This window comes from Accipiter gentilis, chromosome 10 (assembly GCF_929443795.1).
Source record: "Accipiter gentilis chromosome 10, bAccGen1.1, whole genome shotgun sequence".
NCBI classification, from domain to species: Eukaryota; Metazoa; Chordata; class Aves; order Accipitriformes; family Accipitridae; genus Astur; species Astur gentilis.
This window is the reverse complement of record NC_064889.1, coordinates 40,022,366-40,043,193: the sequence shown is the minus strand read 5'-3', so window position 1 is coordinate 40,043,193 and position 20,828 is coordinate 40,022,366. Positions and strand designations below refer to the sequence as shown.

Genomic DNA, 20,828 nt, shown 5'->3' with positions numbered 1-20,828 from the left:
GCAAAAGCTGTAAATTTAAAAATTTATATTTAAAAATACTTCATTGTAGATCCTGGGTAGGATCGTGCATGTGGCTTCTTCTGTAAGGAGGTGTAAAAGACAGTTTCAGTATAAAATATTGAATGTTGGAGTAATTTATTCTGTTGATAAATTGGGAACACATCTTCAGATGATAAATGGAGCAGCAGGGCCAGTGAGTCTCTCAAGAAGAGGAGAGCTGTCTTACCAGACCCATTCCTGTTTTGGGGAATCTTTTACCCAACAGTGCGTCTGATGGTAAGGGTGATTTTGATCTCTTTGAGGAGAGATGGGAACAAGAGAAGGGCAGATATGAACAGAAACAGGGGTGTGATTTCATGGAGAGCTTCCTTAGTCCTTACACAGTGAATTTCAAGGCGTTCCAAACTGTTTGCCTTTTTACCCCCAGCTACTTCTCTCTGAAGTTGTTTCTTGGTGCCCTGTGACCCCACTCCAGTCTTGTAGAGCTTAATCTGCAAAATGCTAAGGGGCTTAAATCCTGCTTAACCAAGTTATGCCTGAGAATTTCTTAACTTTTAAGTGTGAGCTTGTGCAGATGATGCCTTTTCTCCACTCAGATGAGCACAGTTTTACCCTCTTCATTACAGCTGTACATACTAGTTAATGTCTCTTTGTAGTGGCTAGGGAGATCATTGGAATAGCTATGTTCTTCAACCCAGACTCACCAAAAGCATCACACCTCAGCAGTATGAAGTTACTAGGGAAGGCAATTTGGGGATCATGTGTCGGTATGAGTTCTAAAAAATGGAATATAAATGTATTTTTATGGAAGTTAGGCCCATCAGGTTTAGTGAGGTATCTTGGGGATAAAAGGTGAGTGACTTTAGGCTTTTGTTATGCTGAATGAAAAGAGGGTAGTATTATAACTTGTAAATAGCAAAGGTTATGAATGCCAACAGATAAATTTTTCATGTAGTTCATATATGCTGTGCTAGGTGTTGCTATTTTGACATTGAATCACAGGCACGCTGTGGTCTAAGTCTTGTGGAGTCTTTCTGGAACCAAGACTGAGGTCTTAGGCTGCAGGAAAAGGAAGGATCAAGACTTGAATTTTATAACTTTGATGGGAAAATAGGTTTATCCTTGTATTTTCTTGAGGGGAAAAAAAATTGATCTCCCTGATGAAAATGCCATAGTGCTCCAGCATGCATCAGTCACCCTGCTGGGCTGAGGAGTGCCAATGATGATGGAAACCTGGTCTGGCTTCCAAAACTCTTTTTTCTTTTCCTCTCCATTGCCCATTAATGGTTAAGCAACATCAGCAACTTAAATCACTTATTCTCAAATTGTCACTTTTAGCACTCTGCATTTCATCCTTTTTATAGGACCTATTCCTGAGGTGAGTTTCCTGAACTCAGCATCTGGCAGGGTTGAGCACACCAGAGTTTGGAATGTGGATAATGAGTCAGGTTCTGGTTTCTCAAATGACAGCAAAAGCACTTTGTCACGAAATTGTTGAGCTTCTGCAGCCCCTGCTCTTTTGAGCATAGCTTGGTGATATCCTGGGAAAGGGGCCTGAAAAACTTTGACTTTTCCTCATTGTTTGATTTATGTTTTGGCCCCATTCAAAGTAAAAGAAAAAACCTGTAATTAGGTGAAGTTTCCAAAGCAAAGCCATTAATTTAAGCACAAAATCCACAGAACTGTGGGAATTGCTTTATGCAGCCGATTCATACTGACATTTCCCAGTGGGATAGAAGTTGATGAACACAGTGAATTGGTTTTTCCCCTCCAGAGAGACTCGTCTTGGAGAGGTTACTGCTGTCACCTGCTAATCAGTAAACATGTGGGTGTTTTATTTATCCTTTGAAAGAACTAAATCCCTCATGAAATAAATGGGACAATGCTTGTACTTTATTGTTACTGCTTTTTGTATTTTGTGGTTGAGCCCTGGTGTCCCAGTGCAGCCCCTTCAGTGAGGCTGGGGTAGGAGCTGACTGGCTATTCAGCTGTAACTCTGCTTTATTTGCCCACTGACACTTTTCCTCTGGTGTTTTCCCAGACCTGCTAATTATACTGGTAGTGTCAGCCCTGCGCTGCTGGCTCACTTGGACCTTGCTCGCTCGTCCTGACGAGAATGACACAGAGCTGGTGTAGATCCTAACGACAGTTTTCAAACCAGATATAGCCAGAATGTTGCTTTTGTCTTGAATAAGGGAATGATACGGCTTTGATAGATCACATCTTTTCAGAATCCTTGTCTTCTCTCTTAATGATGATTGCTTTGATTTTGTAGTGATAGGAAATTTGGAAATAATTGGAAGAGTAGTTCTGAGAAAGTGTGTCAATAGGCAATCGGCATAACTACTGTAGAGCAAAACCATCTCACTTTAAATTTCAGCATTAAGCATGGTTAATGTTAATGTCCACAGCAAAAACATCTAGCTAATGCACTTGGTATTTAGCCCTAAAGTGTTCTCTCTTCCTGTTTTGGGTGCCAGAACTCCCTTTCCATTGAAACTCCTCCTATTTCTTGCAACTTTGTCAATACAATGTTTTGTCAACCCAGAAGTTTGTGGCATACTGAAAATTGAAAGGTTTTAAAAATTAACAGAAAACCTGTATTTTTAAACAAGTATACAGGAAAAAGGTTGGATAAACCATTGAGTGTTTCATAGAAATGTGGCAATATTACATAAACAAGCAAAACTTTTAATTTTGCCTGCGTGAGCAGAATAATGAGGATAGTCTAGATCAGGCTGCCACAAAGTTATTGCTTTTGACAGGAGCTGTTCAGTGAGACACTGAAGTGATCAGAAAATCAAATTCACACCAGAAAGCCAGCTGACATCACCGTCAGCAATTTCATGCTTGTCCATCACAGTGCTCTGGTTGGGCTTTTTGACAGCTCTAATGCTATGATTGCAACATCAGCTGGGAGCAACAGATACAGCTGGGCATCATCTGCAGAGGAATCGAAGTCTAGATTGTCTTGTCTGATAATTGCGTCAGGAAGCAAAGACTCTGTGCCAAACACCAGAAAATATCTGTCATCAACACATAATAGAAGGCAGGGAAGGCCAGCAAGGTCTTCAGATGCAGTAACAATCTGGAACTGGTCAATAGCTCATAAAAACAAAGGGAAAACAAGACATAAAGCTTCTTGTTTGTGACTTCAACAGAAGTTGCTGAGATAAAGCCCAACAGATCTTTGAGGATTCCAATTGGGCGGTCTGTTACCTTTTGCACTAACTACTGCTTGAAAGCATCTGTTTGGAAGTGGAAGGGAAGGAAAGTAGCACGTTGCCAGGGAAGACAAATGAATAATGACAGAAGGAAATATAGGAGGATGACAAAAGGAAATTATTCATCAAAAGGGTAGTGATGCTAAAATGCAAAATGCTCATATGAGAACTAAAACTCTGTTTAAAAAATGCTTCTTCATACTGTGAAAGGAAAGGTAAAATTGTTGAATTGGTGGATTCTCCTGGACCGCAGCTCATCTGGGTGTCAGCTGTGTTAAACGTGATGGGCTGCTGTAGAGCTGGTCGTCGGTAATGTGCTTTCTGGTACTGGGTAGGAGTGCCAGCCCATGGGTTAGCAAGGTTTTTATGCTGTTTCTCTATGTTCTTCTCAAAGAACTTCAGTTTCTGTAGTTCTGTTCTGGAAGGAGACCTTATTTATTTTTTACAGTTATTAAAAATAGCACCTTGTCCCACAGACCATCACATAAACCAGTAAGGTCCTCGTCTCCCCCCACGACTAATGTCCCACACTTCAATCAAATGAACAAGCCCTGAACATTTCTCATAATTACTGTACTTATTCTCCTGGTATTTTTTTGCATACCAATGAAAAGGTATTTTTTAGGGGGGGAAAAAAAAAGGACAAAAAAAAAAGACACCACCTGGTCTACTTTGTTACTCAGATACCTGTTTCTTGTTGTATGTGTATGAATGATGCACTCATGCCTGGAAGTCCTGAGCTGACAGGTAGGACTAAGACTGTCTGCTTATTTACAGGCTCCCTCGTCTCCTTTTCATTCTTCTCAGCCTTGTGTTTCTCAATGCACAAATGATATGTTTACAGTTTGGATCTTTAGATCTACAGGCTTTAGTTTTAGAGTGTGAATTCACCTCCATTAATTGCGAGCTATATTTAATATTTATGCTAAAAGGACGTGAGGAGTGTTTGAATGAGCATGTTTTCCTTTGGAAAAAAAGGAGCTGAAAAATTACCAACCACTCTGGTTATAGTGTCTTGTAAAGATGCCAGCAGGCAGAATGTGATTTAGGGTGCACATTTTTGCAAATCAGCGCCTTCATAACAACACTGAAAGGATAAAGAAAGAGGTGTGGGGGGGGATCCGTGTTAAGATTAATATAGCCTCTTACCTTTACTTAGTGCGGAAGTTCCCCAAAAAGATGAGTGTTTTAGATCACTGGTTCTTTCTTAATATTTTTTCTCCTATTGCTTGCTTTTCTTTATTGTTGTAATCATGTAAATGATGCCATTCATTGTATCTATCTTGCCTATTGGCTTGAGATGCTGAATATTAATTGAGCAGCATGATATCTGTTTTTCAAGCTTCATAGATAAGCAAACCATTTTTATATTGAAGTGCTTCATCCTCTTTTACTGTGATATTTTAAGACTTTCTTATCTTTGCCTATCATAGATGAAAACCCAAACTTCTGAGACCTTGATTTGGTTATAAACAGGCTTTCAATAGCAGATTTTTATAGAGGTATGTAGACGGTTCTCCTGCTCTTAAACTTGGTTCTTTATTTCAATACATTGGCTTTAATTTTTTTAAGCCATTGTGATTCTGGATTCTCAGTCTCTCTCTGCAGTTCTGAAGAAGAGAGGAAGAAACAGGCTTTTGTCTTTTGAAGGACAGTTGAAAGACTTTTTGTTAGTATTTGGCCTTGCTTCAAAAAAATGCACTTTTGAGTATGACAAACTAGCTACTATATAGGCATCTTGAACTTAAGTGAGTAAAAATGTTTTTGAAGTATTGAGGTTTTTTTAAGTTGGGTTTTTTTCTCATAGAAGTGTGCTCTGATTTACATGCTTGTAGAGCTGTATAGGTAGGAACGATAATGTGGTGTCCACAAACAAAGTTGTGATGATATTGAATATAAAAATTTTCCAAAAGTAAGGGTTGGTTGCCAAGGGCTCTCAATCAGTTTTCCTTCTTTTTACCTAGCTATGTGAATATCAAATTTCTGGGACTTCTGTGCACTTTTATCTTGAGAATGACATTGTCTATAAACTGTTTGAGGTGAGGTTATGAAATATAGTTATATTCATAACCCTTCTTTAGGGAGGGGAGTGCAATACAGTCTTGTGTAACCTAGTGCCTGATCTTAACTGCTAATAGTTAATAAGTTAATTTAAAAGTGTGTTAGTGTTATGCTAGATTGCTTTGATCTTTTTCCCTGTTTTTATCTATCACTGAATGTTGACTAAAACCGTCATGTACTCGCTGATTGAACATTTATTAACTTTTCTGTAACTCGGTAGGTTTCTGTAGTCTCTTCTAGTATCTGCAGGTAACTAGTCTGCTTTTAAAACAGCTGTACTTTAGCCAGCAGTATTCTCTACACCTCTTACATGCAAAGAGCAGACAAGCTATGGAGCCATAGTCATATTCATGGCCTGATGGAACCAGTAGTGGTGATAACCTGCTGGGATGGCGAGATCTGCAAGTTCAAAGTAAACTCACTACTGAAGATGAGTATGCCCATAGTGTACATAGTACAGCTGCAAGAAGTTGGCCATGTTTCTTTTTGAAGACAAACTTTTTGCCATAAAATTTTTCACTGTGTCTGCTGTCGGTCCATCTAGAAAAGGCAAGACTCTGTCTAGGTTTAACATATTTGCAGATGTGTTGGCCAGGTTTCTTTTATATCTGTCTTAGTAATAAAAGGGGAACTAAAAAAAGGGGAATAAAAGTTGGGGCTTAGGAATAGGATGAGGCTGCTGCTTTTCTTATTCTTATTCCATTCTATTATTCTTATTCTATTTTATTCTATTCTTATTCTTATTCCATGAAGAATAGCTATCTGAACTTCTCCTCCACCCTTCAGTCTGGTATTTTCATTCCTTTTAAGGCTCTAAGCAAGAGCTGGGACCCCTTTTCCATATGGGAGGGAAGGAACATTTCAGAATGAGATTTGAGGTTTACGGAATATCCAATTTATACAATTTTCTGTCTTTAAGAGGGAATTTTGTTCAGTTGGAGATGTATAGGGTATGAATTTGATGATTAAGAGAATTGTGCAGGGTTATTTTTGAGGCTGGCCAATGTTGAAAACAGATTTGGCCTTCCTGAAGGTTTTTTGAAAACCTGTGTTGTTACTGCATGTGTGTGTGCGATCCCACACACCAGTAGCAGACATATTTTGTTTATTCAGCTCTACAGTAAATGTTTTGTGTTTTCTTTTCCCAAGTAACCAATTTATATACATGCTTCTGTCTTAACTAGGTACCTGCATCTTAAATAGATTTGGTTTTACATTTAAAATTATTATCTTACATTTTATGTTACTAGGCCAGGTACAAGCAGAGTCTTGATCCTACGGTGGATGAAGTTAAGAAACTGTGTACATCTCTGCGTCGAAACGCCAAGGAAGAGCGGGTACTTTTCCACTACAATGGACATGGTGTCCCCAGGCCAACAGTAAATGGGGAGATCTGGGTCTTCAATAAGGTGCGTCTTTGTGAAACAGTGCTGAACAGCTGATTTTTTTTTACTGTTGTATAAATTATTGAAGTGTTCTGTTAGAGAACAGCTGGATTTTCAGGGTTTAAAATGTGTTCACAGGTATTTGTTTGGTTCCCTGCTGACAGCTGTTTGCTTTCTTCATGTTCTTGAACTTTTGTGAGACCAAATAGGTTGTCTGTCACCTCCCAGTGGGACAGGAGGGTCTACTCTCAGATGCTCTAAAGCTCATTTGCAAAACACTGAAAAGCCAGCTACTTCCTTGCTTCATCTGCTTTTTAGAGGTAGCACCCCAGCTCTGTCATGTCTGGGTAAACTGTGAGGCTCCTCAATGGACTTGGCTTTGCTGCATTACATCACTTACTGATTATTAAGTTCTTACCATGAAGTTTATGCTTAAAACGTCTACTAACTCTGAACAGCCATTGTTCAAACTACCTAGAGATACCGCATGAGGACAATAAACCATATGGCTAGCTCTGCTTCCAGACCACAGAGTACTGAAAAGCCCCCCCAAGTACAATATAAGAGGGATCTTTTGTTTTTTTAAAGAATGTGTTATTCCTGCTTAGCCATAGTTTGTAGCCATGGTTTGTACAGCCATGTAGATGACATGCAACACCCTTCCAGTGATTCCAAATGTGACCTAAATGTACTTTGCTTTCCCTTTAGTTAAGCTATTTAGTTTCTATTAAGGGTAACTGATTTAGAATGGAATCTTAGGAAATTGAGAGATACTGCTTGTAGCTGAAAAGGACATTCAGCTGACACAGGACTTGCATTCAATATTATATATATGCTCCTATTTTATTTTGGGAGCTTACTGAGCTTCTTTTCTCATATTTCACTTGTATTATTTTTATAATTGAATGATCATTCACTGGTAATTTGAAAGAGCAGGGTAGAAGGGAAGGGGAGAAAGTGCAAGAGGGCATCACTTTATTCTGGTGCATCTATTTGGAGACTTGATTAGTATTCAGACCAATAAATAATTGGTCTGAATACTAATTCATTTTGGAGCTGAATTTGGTGTTTAAGAACAAATAGGAGTGACCTTCTTCTTACTTAACAGCCAGTGGGTAATAAATAAGCCAGAAAGAACACTGGGTGGAATGTGTTACACATGAAAGAAGAGGAAATTACTGCTCAATGAAGTTGTGTGTTGTGCCAAATGCTTTATTAAGAGCTTACGGGGTATTTGCCAGTTTGCCTGCAGTATCAGCTGGGATAATGTGGTGTGGACACCACTCGTGATTAGGAGCTGAGTTCTCTCTGACTTGTCTTACAGGCAGTGGAAAAAAATAATCTGATTGTCATAGAGGTTGGTGGGGAAAGTTGAAGTTTAGTATTTTTTGCAGCATGTTACCAAATACTGGCTTTTTTGGGGAAAGAACGAATCAGAAGTGGAACTTCTCTTTTAAGCAAAGGATTCAATTTAAGGAAATACTGCAGGGGTGTGTGTGGAAATCAGCAGTGTTTAGAAATCAGTCTTAAAGAATTCAGTCTCAGATCTAAGCAGAGGGCCTAATGAGGCTCAGTATTATAGCCCTCTTGAATTGAAATAGTAGAGGTACTGAAATTTGACTGTGCTGACATTTTAAAATGAGATTTAAAATGCTCATGCATGCACTTGAAGTCTCAGTTATAAGACCATGAAGGCAGAGCTGAAAGGGACCTTGAGATCATCCAAGTGAGGGGCCAAAAAGAGTGAAACATGCCTGGCTGGTGGATGTGGTGTGTTACAGGCTGACCTGTGTCTGTCGAAGCAAATAAAATTTTTTTGGAATTATACTGACTTCCCATGGGTTGAGCATCTTTCTCCTGTTCCCCAGAGCGTGCGGTCCGGGTGAGACTCGTCAGTCTGTCAGCAAGGTTTTGGTGCAGGTGCTGCAGGAGAGTAGAGGGCAGTGTGGCAAATAGGAGGTGCGACATCTATTTTACTTCAAGGATAGGAGACAACAATGGAATTTCAAGAGTCTGTCCAAACATTTCAATATGCTTTTGTTCTCAGTCTGTAGATGCTCATTTTTCCTTTCCTTTTTTTTTTCTCCCATAAAATTGGTGTGCAGCCATTATGGGGCTGATGACGAAGGTGGTGACAGAGAGGACTTTTCCCACTGGGTTTGAGCAGCCGGCCCTGCCTTCCCTGTGCTCCTGCAGCCCAGCCTGCATGCAGCACAAGTTGGCAGAGCTGTACGGGTTAGCGACCTTGTGCCTTATGGCTGCCAGAGCTTTCTGGGATGCACAGACTAGCAGACCCAATGCCTCTTCTTTTCTGCCAGTTTACTGCGAGGGAAGAAGTAAAAGCTTTGCAGTGCTGTTGGTAGCTACTGGAAACTTAGAGGACCTTAATACCTCTTCAGTTTTTTCGTTTTCACCCAAGTCCCCTTAACAACTAGCCATCTTTGGAAATCTACTTTTGCTGTCACAACACTTAGGTGTGTTTATTACTCATGTTTTGTGAGAGGCTATGGCTTTCAGCTCTTACTAAAGCTTATGGTGCCAGGAATGTCATGGTGTTGTCGGAATACCCCAAACAATTCTGTGTTTGGGGCTGGAAGAGGTACGCTGCGGCTAGGGGAAAAGGACATGGCTGCTCGTAAGCATCTCTCCTGTAGCACCACAGATTATTTAAATCTCCCAACGTGCGCCAGCAAGCTGTCAGAGACAGCAAATAGACGTAGTGGTGCAGGAGCACTTTGTAATGATGCTGGAGAAAGTTCACAAAGTGTTAGATCTTCATTAATATGTTCCCCTTAATTTCTCAAGAGTTGGTATTTCAAAATTAATTTAGACCTCTGCCCTTGCACAGTTGGTGCTCTGTCTGAACTGATGTTTTAAAATGGTAATATAAGGAGAATGCTTCTCTTACACGCTTTATTATCTACTCCTGTGAAAAACTGTCTGCTTATGTAGCTGACTGAATTAGTTGACCAAGGGCCTGGCAGATGGACTGACATGTTCTTGAAGGTGTCCCAGGAACACCGGGATGGGCAGCCCTGCTCCAGCTCTGCCGTTTCTCTGACGGCGGGGTTGCAGAGCTGCCAGAGCTTATTAGCAGATTGTCCCCCTGCTCTGTTGGAGGGAGACATTTGCAGCTGATCTCTGTGCACTGTAAGAAGCCTTCCTTGCATGGCAGTAGTGTATTCGGGAGAGATTAAGCATGGTATATTCTGATATGTAGATTAAAAAAGATAAAACCTTCAGGAAGTATCATGTAGCCTGATTCACTTCAGCCACACTTCTCAGTCACTTTGTTCAGTTAACAGCATTCAAATGCTTCCAGAGAGGTGTGCGCGGAAGAGGAAGGAGTATGGTACAATTTGGATAAGGCACTTGAAAAGCTAGTAGCTAAACTAACTTGGTCTTTAAAAACCAAACTTGCCTTCTCTCCTACAGACAGGTTTTTCTTGAGTTTAACTTTTTTATAGATTTTGACAAGTTGTGCTTGCTGTAGTATAAATACCTCTGGTTACCTTCACCTTTCAGGGTTCACCTATGAAGCAAGCCTTTCCTTTTGGTATTTAATCTAGCCTGGCAGATGAAGAGGAGAGTAGTAAATAAATAATCTGATACTCACTTGCATTCATTTTATTAGAATTTAAACCTGACCTTCTATATATGCTTTGTAGAAAAGAAGACAGTAGCGAGGAGTGTGTCTGACTGCATTGCCTTGCAGCAGAGAGTGTGAGTGTGGGAAGGTGCCTGCTCCTCTTCCCTGCGCCCTTCCTCCTCCCCTCGAAACACACGCTTCAAAAATTACCTTCAGCTCGGTAACATCGTGGGGTCAGAGACAGCGTTAATGGAAGCAGAAAGTATTTTCAGTTGTAGTTTTTCCCCTAGCTTTTAATCACAGCTGCTCAGCAAATGCAGTGCTACTCCAAGGCAGCATGTGAAGGCATTTATAGTGCTTTAGTTTGTTAATTTTTGGTTGGCAGCTCGACAAACAAAATGTTCCTGAACTCTTTTGGTTAGAGAGATAATAGGACGTATAGAAAGAACTGGGGATGGATTCCTGTAAGTTCATTGCCACAAGGTTCGTTTCCTGAGATTTCTGAGGGATTCCACAAAGTTCAGAAATCCCAGGACAGAAGCTGAACACAGCAATCTTCTGAGGAAGCTTTTTAGCTTTAGAGAAATCTCTTTAGAGAATACTCTTCAAGCATTGTTTCATCTTTGATAGGAAATGGAAAGTGAAATTGTGCTGTGCTTTGGAAGGAATGATTATTTTGAAAATGTCCTTTTCCTTGGTCTGTTATGTCTTACTGGTGTACAAAAAGATGTGAAATGTGTGCATTATCAGAAGCAAATTCTGCTGCTAATGTGAGAATATGCAACACAGAATGTGCATCATCATTGTGTTTCTGTTAAGTCCTTTGGAAACTATTTACATAGCACTCATCCTGTCCACAGCTCTGCTGAAACATCCTCTGTTTGACCAAATAAGTGCCAGAAGCTGCGGTCCTCCTTCATGCTGTAGCAGATTGCCATGGCTTGTTGTTTTAACTGGCTGCTCTTGTTGACTTGCGTTACAAGCCAGTACTTAATTATGGAGTTGTACTTTATTTTACTGTAGGCTTTCTGCTCTGGTCTCTGTACAGTATTGGCATACAAAGGAAGGGTTGAGACAGTCCTTGTAAACCAGTTCATTTGGCATTGTCTGGCATTTTGCCAGATTTTGAAGATGCGATAACATGCTTTTCATATATTTATTGAGAGTACTGTTGTATTAATAAGGAGCAGTGTTCTTTTTCTAGTTTTGCTTGCTGCTATTTTCAGAGAAAATCTCAATGTGGTTTCAAAAAGGTAAAAATCACCCACCCCCACCCCCCTGTCCCGACTTCAAACATGTTCATTCTGAAGTTCTGGGGAGCTTCTCTGCAAAATCTGAAGAATGTTTTTTTTGGTTTTTTTGGGGTTTTTTTTTCATATTTTTGAGTTGTTTGTTAAGCATTTGCTTCTGAAATCTGTTCAAAATCAGTTTCTAGTTTAGTTTTTTGTTGTGTCATTCCTTTAAACAGTCACAGAGGGATGGTGGGAGCTGTGTTAACAGAGCAGAAACTTTCTTGCTGAAAACCAAAGTCAATACTGAGAACAAAACATACGGACAGGCCCAGCATGGCAGAGACAAGATGAGCAAGCATCAAAAGATCACCCTGAGCAACCGTGCTAGAAAGCTATTATTTAACACTCCTTTTTTCTTCAAACTATCTCATTTACATATCATTAGCAAATTTGATAAGTTATATGTGACCCCACAGTAAAGTTGGAACATAAAATTCTTCTGGCTGGAAATATCACAATATTAATCAGAGCTATAATCCAGTCTTAACTGTAGCAACATGCATTATAAATACAAAGTTAAAACAGTGCATGCCCATAAAATCTTATTGATTACATGTGTCAGAGCAGGTTGGTTGTTTGTTTTTTGGTTTTTTTTTTTTGTAACTTACTGTGATTGGAATGTGCTTAAACTGAGTGACAAAGGTCTGGGCCAAGGATGAGTTAAGTTGTTCATGTATCGTTCTGTACTGCAACAATTTGCAAAGCTCCTAACTCCCTAAAACTCTGGCTTTTATAAACAATTTTTCCTTTTAATTTTAATGAAACAACCAAAACTTTTAAATATGGGCAAAACTGGATTTTGAAATGACTTACTGTTTCATACCTTATCTAACATATGGTTTATGATCACTTCTGTCTTTATATATGCTGATATGTGTCCTTGAAAATTTGATTTTTGTAAAAGTTTACTGGTTTTATTACAGCTATTTTAAGTCTCTGGAATTTAAATGGGAGTTATGATCCCATCCATCATTCTGCTGATGTTAATAGGAACATCACGGCTTTTACTGTAGATTTTGGGCAGAGTTCAAAGCTGTATGAACATGAACAGGTTGCCCTCTGGCTGCGGATGGGAAGGATTATGCAGTCAGCCACTATATTTGGTAGTGACTCTTTGCAGGCTTAAATGGCAGACATGTGCTTTGGTTTATATTTCCAGTTCTGCCACTTAGTTTAGGGTGTGGCCTTTCATAGCTAATTTTAAATGTCTGATATTTTATCCTCCTTGTATTTTAAGAAGCTCTTGCCTCCAATTATTTAGGGGGGGTTAAGATGGAAGACAAGGAACAAAATACTTCATATTTACAGAAACTGAATTGTTGGTACTTCACTTTGTTGAAGGCAGGCTTTGTTGGTTTTAATTTTACTGGATAATTCTGGAAGTTGCACAGAAGTTAAAGGCTGTAATAAAATTATGAAGCATCTCGTTAAACTAAGATAGCATAGCTGCTGATGGGCTACAGAGTCTTAATTATCAATCTTGATTTATGGATGAAGTTTTCAGTTTAAGATGTTTGATGTTAAATTAGAGACAGCTGGTTTACATTCTTTACCAGTGTTGCAGAAATTTGAGATGAAATTGGACTATTAAATGCTGGTTGGAGTTGTTAGCATATATAAAAGCACTCTTTGCTGAGTTTTAGAATTTTAGTTTAGAGTTGAGTGTTTCAAACAATACCACAATAAAATCTACTTGTTTTTGTTGGAATTGGTTTCATAGTCCTCATTATTAGTAGATGTTGAATGGTATTTGTATTGATTAAAATGCCTAATGTTCAATCTAGGTTTTAATTTGTTATTTCAGAATTGGAATTGTTTTGTATGTATTTTATCATCTCACCAATGCACGTTTTGTTGCTTCTCTGTCTCTTTGTAACTTGAGTGTTTTGGGTTTTTTTCTTCTTATAGAACTATACTCAGTATATTCCCCTCTCCATATACGACCTGCAAACTTGGATGGGCAGTCCTTCCATTTTCGTCTATGATTGCTCTAATGCTGGCCTTATTGTCAAGTCATTCAAACAATTTGCACTACAGAGGGAGCAAGAGTTGGAGGTGAGATCAGTCTATTGCAAAGGTTTCATTTGTGTTTGTGCTGCAGGGTTAAGTTTAAGCTTGCTTTGCTATATACAGCTGAAAAATGTGTTTAAAACTCTGTTGGAAGGCAAATTATTTTGCAGATAATTTTGCCACTCCAATCTTTCTGGTTCAGTTTGCTATCCTATTAAACTTGGAACAATTTTTAATACAAGCACTAATTAAATGGTAATGTTAATAGAATCAATTTGTGCCCTAATGGTCTTTTCTGCTAAGATAAATGCTGAGGTGAACTAGACATATTTATTTTAGTTGCAGAAGTCTGGTATCTTGGTACGCATTTGGATGCAGTTAGAGTTTTGTGCTGTTGAAGTCAATGTGAAAGTGTGAAACAAAATAAAAGAAACCTGATGCACAGAGGGATTGTCACTGGTGGTTTCAGTTTCGCAGAGTGCTTAAGTTGAATGTGTTTCTAATGAAAAGCTGTCTTTTGTTGCAAATGTAATTACTAATAAATTTCTTGAAGTAAATCTGAAATGCAAAGCAGAAGGTGATAAGTCAGGATTCTTTGTGTAGCAACTTGGGATGGCAAGACTCCCCACAGCCAGAAATTCCTGCTAGCTTTAGCTGACAGAGAAAGCATATTTTTCAAAGGTTAACTTTTTTTTACTTTCACAGTTCTGGGACACTATTTTAAAAAAAAAAAATATCAAGGAAGGAATATTAATTAATTAGGCAACTGACTGTCACAAACAAAACCTTCAGGCAGGTCTTAACAGTATCCCTGGCTACAATTCCTTTCTTCTAAATTCCAGTTTTTGGAGATGCTTTTGTGGTGACTCTTTTGGCAGGTGGGAATTCCATTCTACTGACAGAAAACAGTCTTAACAGCTTGAGATACGTAGATGGTTTCATTATTCCTTCTCTTCAGCCAGTGATAATGCCATTTTTTGCAAAGATAAGAAACTTCCCAAAGTCTGTGGCTTGGGAAGAACATGAAACTGCAAGACACAGATCAATAGTATTGGTAGTAGATGCTTTTTGAAGGTTACCATCTTTTTAAGTCAAGGAAAATGTCTGGTGGTCATGTTATGTTCTCCTTTTGCAGGTTTCCTACTGGCCTGGACTTCCATTGTGATATTTTTTTGGAGCCTTTCTCTTTTGTTCGTACAAAGCACCCTTCTGCGTTTTTGTTTCATTTTCTCATTCTGTTCCTAAGGAGGTTAAAAATGGGACTAACTTTCCCTTCCCTTTCCCTCCTTTCTTCATGAATTTCCTTTTTTTTTCCCTTGGCTCTTGCTGAGCTCTAGCATGACTTTGTAGCTGTTTTGGAAGGAAGGCAGCCGCAGGTGTCTCTGTTGGTTTCTGCTGTGAGACAGATAAATTGCTTAGGTGAATCTTGGGCTGGAAAAGTTCCTCTCTGCAAGTCAGGCAAACCAGACTGTCTGCAGACAAGGACAGTTGGTTACAGAGAGAAAGATAAGTACGAGTAACGATGTCAGTATTTCAACAAAAATACTAAATTCCATTTGTTCGGTTTTATTTTTTTATTTTGTGAAATATGTGAGGTTACATGAGAAAACTGCTTTAGTATTTCTTCTCTTTGCAACGCAGGATAAAACTATCAGTTAATTTGATTATGAAAATACTTTCAGGCTTACATGTCAGCTTCCCATTCTGTATCTTTAGATTTCATTAGCTACTGATCACTTACTGAGATAACTGCTTATTATTAATAGAAAGCTGAAGACCTGGTAACAGAGATAGAAAAGTGCTTACAGTGTTATACAAAGTATTGGTGAGAATTCATTCAGAAAACTATGAATTATTGAATTGTTCAAATTCATGAAAGGTGAAGTAAAGCTGGAACTGGTACTCAAGAGGGGCTACTAGAGCTATCAAGATAATTGTTAGACCATCTTACTGAAAGGAGATTAGAGGAGTTTGCCATTCTCTTAATCTGACAGAGTGAAGGCTGAGGGAAGCCACGGCTGTTTGTTTTATTTTTTTTGGGATCCCTTTTTTTTGCTGGCACAGAGCACTGGCCAAGTGCCATCAGATTATACATGGTTCCACCAGAAATGTAAAAATTAATTACAACGTATTTATAGGTAAGTTTGCAACCCCATTATACTGTGTTTTCATTGTCCATGGAATATAAAGGCTGGTATACTCTTTCTTAATGTAAAATCTAAATCTTGTTCAGCCTCCAAAGAGAGGGAAGCACAGAAAGAAATGATAACTTGGGAGTGATAGAAAAGCAGTTAGCACTTCTCTAAGGTACCTGAGAAAAGATAATATTGTAGCACTGCATGGTACATTGTCTTCTTAAGAGAGCTGCCTCCAAAACAGCACTTGAATAGTAAATACTTTTTTTTTTTTTTCTCATTTGTTAGTAAATAAATTATGGCTAGTGTGTGTGAGTGAAGAGCTGTGTAGATAGAAAGAAGTATATCAGTTTCAGTAAGAAGATGACTTTGTTTACCAGAGGCAGGAATCTGTCATATCTTATCCTGGTGAACAGATTGCAATTGGAAATTATTTTTTATGTTCGGCAAGACTGCTTGTCTGAGGGAGGTGAGGGTGAAGGCAGATCTAGCTCTGAAGAGGCCAGAGCCAGTTCAGCTGTAACTGGTTTTTGGTGGGATGGGGAATGGGAAGTGGAGATAATGTTGTCATTTGATTATAGCTTTGTATCGTGTAATTATTGGGCAGCAATTAAGCTAATAAGGTCTACCAATCCCCATCATTCTTAATATGTTACAGTGTTTGCAAACTTTTAAGTTAAATGCTGTTGATGTAAGGACTGTTGGTTTCCCTGGACTGTGGTAAACTTGACTATTTCAGAGAACTGCCTGTGAACTGTTTTACTTGTCAACTGGATGGGAAGTTAAGGATTTGGTTTAATATGTAGCTAAACAAAAGTACATATTTTGCAGATAAGAAACATCCCTTTAGCAGCATGATGTGGATATGATGTGGCATAGTATTACGTGTGATAAATTAGTTTAAAAGTTCATTTTTCCAGTTGATCCTGCCTTTATTTGCTTTGGTTTTCTCCTGATATTTGTAATAGAAGGCTGTTGTTTTCTTTTCCCAAAAGACATTTTTGAGACCTGGAAACTGACCCCAGCTTTTAGAAACTGGAATTCCTGGTTATTGTCCTGTTTGGCATCGCTAAGCCCGACAGCAGTAAGGCCAGTGTGAATGTTGGTGGCAGAAGAGGGGGCAGAGGGCTGCCTGGCAGGCACTTGACCTCCTGCCGCTATAAGAAAATGGCAGGTGAAATGATGTCTGCAGAGCAGGCAGTAACCTGCTTAGAAGACACCTTTGCTATGCCTGCCTTGGAGCTCGGAGCTCTGTTCGTAATGTGTAGTGGAAGTGATGGCACTGGGTGCTCTTGATCATCTAGTTAGCTAGCTCCGATGCTTCTGTGAGTGTATATATAGTATATAAATACACCGTAATTCTGGAGAATTAAGCAGGCATTTTAAGTGTGCTGTGCTAACAATGATAAAAGAGGAGGCTCGTTATTTCTGGCTAATTTTCTGTGTAATTGTGACATTGTGTTTCCTCTGACTCATACTTGGTTTCATACAGCAAAGGTCTGCTGTCTTAAGGCCACGTTTGAGGTGTACAGAGGTGAAGGCTGAAATGTCTCCTAGATGTGTGCTTTGCTGCACGAGATACAACTTTTTGAGTTGCAGCTTTATTGTTTGAATTTTTCAACAGCGTTCCTTACAACTGCATACTAACTTGTTTTGTTCTTTGTGTAGGAATTTGGTGTTGCAGTGGGAGCGCCTGTTCGTTTTTCCCTCCAGCAGGGTATATGACTAACGAGTCCTAATTGGAGCTGAGGAACTCAGTTTTTATTTTTCCATCTTCAACATTAATTCTCAAAAAATTAGCTTAACGGCAGCACAGCAGAATGTTATCTGGCATTAGCATCGTGTCTGGGGGGAGAGTTTTTCTAATCCACCATCTGCTGGGAGAGAGGAACATCTCCTTTTCTGTAGTTGCATTAATGCCTTCCACAGGGGAAGAGGATTCTCACAGCAGGAGTTGTGTGAAAGTGGCAGGTCTGGTCAATACTTGAAGTTGCCCTGAGACAGAAACTAGGAGTTCAGTTCCTCTCAAGTTTGCCTTGAAGAAGTTTGTTAATTCAAAAAAGGCTTGGTTTTCTATCAAGTGCTTGTTTCTCAGTCTAATTATATAGGTACATAAATTTTTTCAATAACAGTGGTTTAAAATACATATATTGTTTTGCTTTTTGTTAATTACAAGCAGTAATACTTGCAAATCCGTTAGCTCTTCCTCCGGATAGACAGAGTGCTTGCAAGTAGAACATCTGAGTGCTTCTTGGCTTGGACAGCTATAATTTGTTTTCAGATTACCACCATTTTACAGGAATGATAGCATGTTTCAGTATAATTGATAACATAATATTACAACTATTATTTTGTCTGAAAGGCTGAGGATTGACAGTTGCCCTGAAATAACAATAAGTAACACAATAAGTACTCTGTTGATAGTAAGGAATTTTTACTTACAAAGCTTACATAGGAAAATATGCATCCCTTTGCTTTGAGGCTGTGTTTCTGCTGAAAGAAGTTGCGAGTTATGGCCTGCTGCAAGGTCTACATCTGGTTGACTGCTTACAGAAAATCAAAGATTGTAGATAAATGCATACTGATAATTCTGGTAACCTTTCATATATGCTAACTTTATGTGCTTTATTTACTATTCTTACAGTTGTGAATGAGTACGTTTTTGCCAGTTTATGTTTTTTAATATTTTAGCCTTCTACTTCATATCTTGCCCTAATAAAAAGTTATATTTGTGAGGTAACCAAGCAGTCTAGAAAGTCTGACTTCAGGGGATGTTCTAAGGATGCAAAAATAGATGTTCATAGTGGGCTTTACTCAACCGTCTTTTTTTTTTTTTTTTCCCTTCCTTTCCTTTTCTCCTTTCTTTTACTTGTAAAAGAATGTTTTGCTATATCATTATGCCTAGAAGTCTGGCAAGATCTGTAATTACTAGCTGGTATTGTATGTTCATTTTATGGTTGTTAGTAGTTCATCTCCTAATGGACAAATATTTACACTGCATGTGTCACAGCTTCTTTAGTTCGTTTTACTGTGCAGAAGCCAAGAGTGGAGCAGGTCTTGGAGTATGAGCTACTTCCCCATCAGAACTGAGGGGCACTACCAGACCATGACAAATGTCAAGTCATCAGTGTTTCACACTACTCAGGAAGCAGAAAATCCATCTAAATGTACTTCCCACCTACGGAGCCCATTTATGAGGATGCCCAGAGGGCAAGTCTTTCTTTAGGAAATGAATAGCCATAGCTAAGCAGTTTGACTGCTTTATATTTATAAATCTGAGAAGAGCTAATGCTTTTCCACATTCTCTCATGCCTTTCTCCTCAAATAAAAGAACTTTTCAGTATTTTAATTACCTTTTTTTTGTTTGTTTTTAGCATACAGCTTAAGTTTTATTGAGAGTAAATGTCAGTAGAGGACAAGTGATGACTTGAGGGTAGCTTCATTTCCACCCAAGGTATGGCATGAATCTGTGCTGAGAGCAGCACAACTCAACTGAGAGCAAGGACAGGTCTTAGCTAATTTGGACAACTTGGGAAAGTCAAAGTGTGTCACTGCTGCCTCTGGGATTAGAATGGAAAAAAACATATTTAAAGAATGAAAAAGCTTAATAGGTTGCAGAATTTGTGAAACAGCATCTGAAACCTGTCTGTAGCTTATGAGGTTGCTTTGCTAGACAAGAGGTATATGATTTTCCCAGGCTCTGAGTTTGTAACACAAGAATTCTGTTCCCCATCGACCCTTCTGAGACACCAAATGGATTTCCTCTTCAGATAGACAGAATTTTTCACATATAAAGATGGTAAAGGATTAGTTTATTAGTCAACTGTATCACCTTACTCAGTTGGCAAAAAAACCCAACTGGCTGAAGAGTTGGTCTTTGAAGGAACGTACTGTTAACTTTGATAACACAGCATATAGATCACTTTGATGGGTCTTTGCTTTCTAACTATTACATGAAAGGGCAATGAAGGCACTGCACATGTTACATTTCTTTCTGCTATTCCTTTAAGAATCTTTGAGTAGCATAGATCAAAATTATGTTTTTCCATTCTGTGAACTATTAGTCTCAAAAATCATACTCTTAATCAAAATTTTAATTAGGAGAATCACTGTGGTTTTGAAAAATGGGAATACTGATATATATGGTATTTCTACTTTATGGACTGATGTTTGGACAGATTAATCGATGGCCATAGTCCAGGCCAGAATTTTAGAAACTCAACTCTTCCACAGCAGACTTGACTCTGATTTAAAAAAACCCACTGAATATGCTCATGTAAGTGTCTGCTCTGTTTCCCATTCTTTCTTGCCTTTTGAAAATTGATCTACAGCATGTGTAGTGAAAGAGTTGAATAGCATTTATGCAAAGCTGGTTCTTGTCTGCATATGCACAAATGCCATCGGACCAATGCATTCCATCAGTCCATGGCTAGCATGAAATCTGCACTAATGTGTGTCCCAGTTCTGAGTATTTTAAACAGGTGATTAAGCCCAGTTAAATATAAACTAATTGAATCTTGGAAAATTATGTCTTCTTAGAACAGTTTTAGATCTTGAGATGCAAAGACCTTACCTTAGAATTATTTTTCAGTGTAATATTCACTGCTTAGAGCAGAAATTACCGTGTTTTTTCCATCCAGAGGAATATGTATAAGGACATTGAACACTTTTACGAAAGCATTGATTAAAACTTGTATCTGCTGATATGTTAATATTTGCATTGCAGAAGGCAGTGCACATTTCTTTTTCTCTTTATTTGGAAGATAGCCTCTCTAGTTACATACAGTAATTTTTTCTCTTCCTTTTTCCAGCTTGACCTTTTTGCTCTAGTGAAGTAGAAACATGTACGGGGAGAAATACAGGGAGTTCGGTATTCTTCTGGCTTACCAACAATGGTCATCTCTATACTCCGTGGCAGGAAATGCAGCCTAGTACAGCCAAGTGAATTGCATTTTTCCTTTTGAAGCTATTCTGCCATCTGTGGTGAATGGTTATGAGCCACAGGAAGGATGTTTTTTGCTTAAATGTAAAAGAAAGAATAATTAGCCCAACTTGCTTCTACAGTGCTTGATTCCAAGCTGGCAGATGTGAACTGAAGACTCTGAAGTGGTGATCACAGTTCAGTCTGTTGC

General features: G+C 38.8%; 1 protein-coding gene across 3 annotated transcripts in view; it reads left to right on the top strand.

Annotated features, from left to right (window-relative positions):
- Window positions 1-20,828, top strand: part of RPTOR (regulatory associated protein of MTOR complex 1) — a 200,657-nt gene that overhangs the window by 76,603 nt on the left and 103,226 nt on the right. For all 3 annotated transcript variants that reach the window (XM_049813115.1, XM_049813117.1, XM_049813116.1), the window contains exons 4-5: window positions 6,536-6,694; window positions 13,460-13,606. In XM_049813115.1, the coding sequence (XP_049669072.1) occupies window positions 6,536-6,694; window positions 13,460-13,606 (306 nt within the window). The remainder of the gene's footprint in view (window positions 1-6,535; window positions 6,695-13,459; window positions 13,607-20,828) is intronic.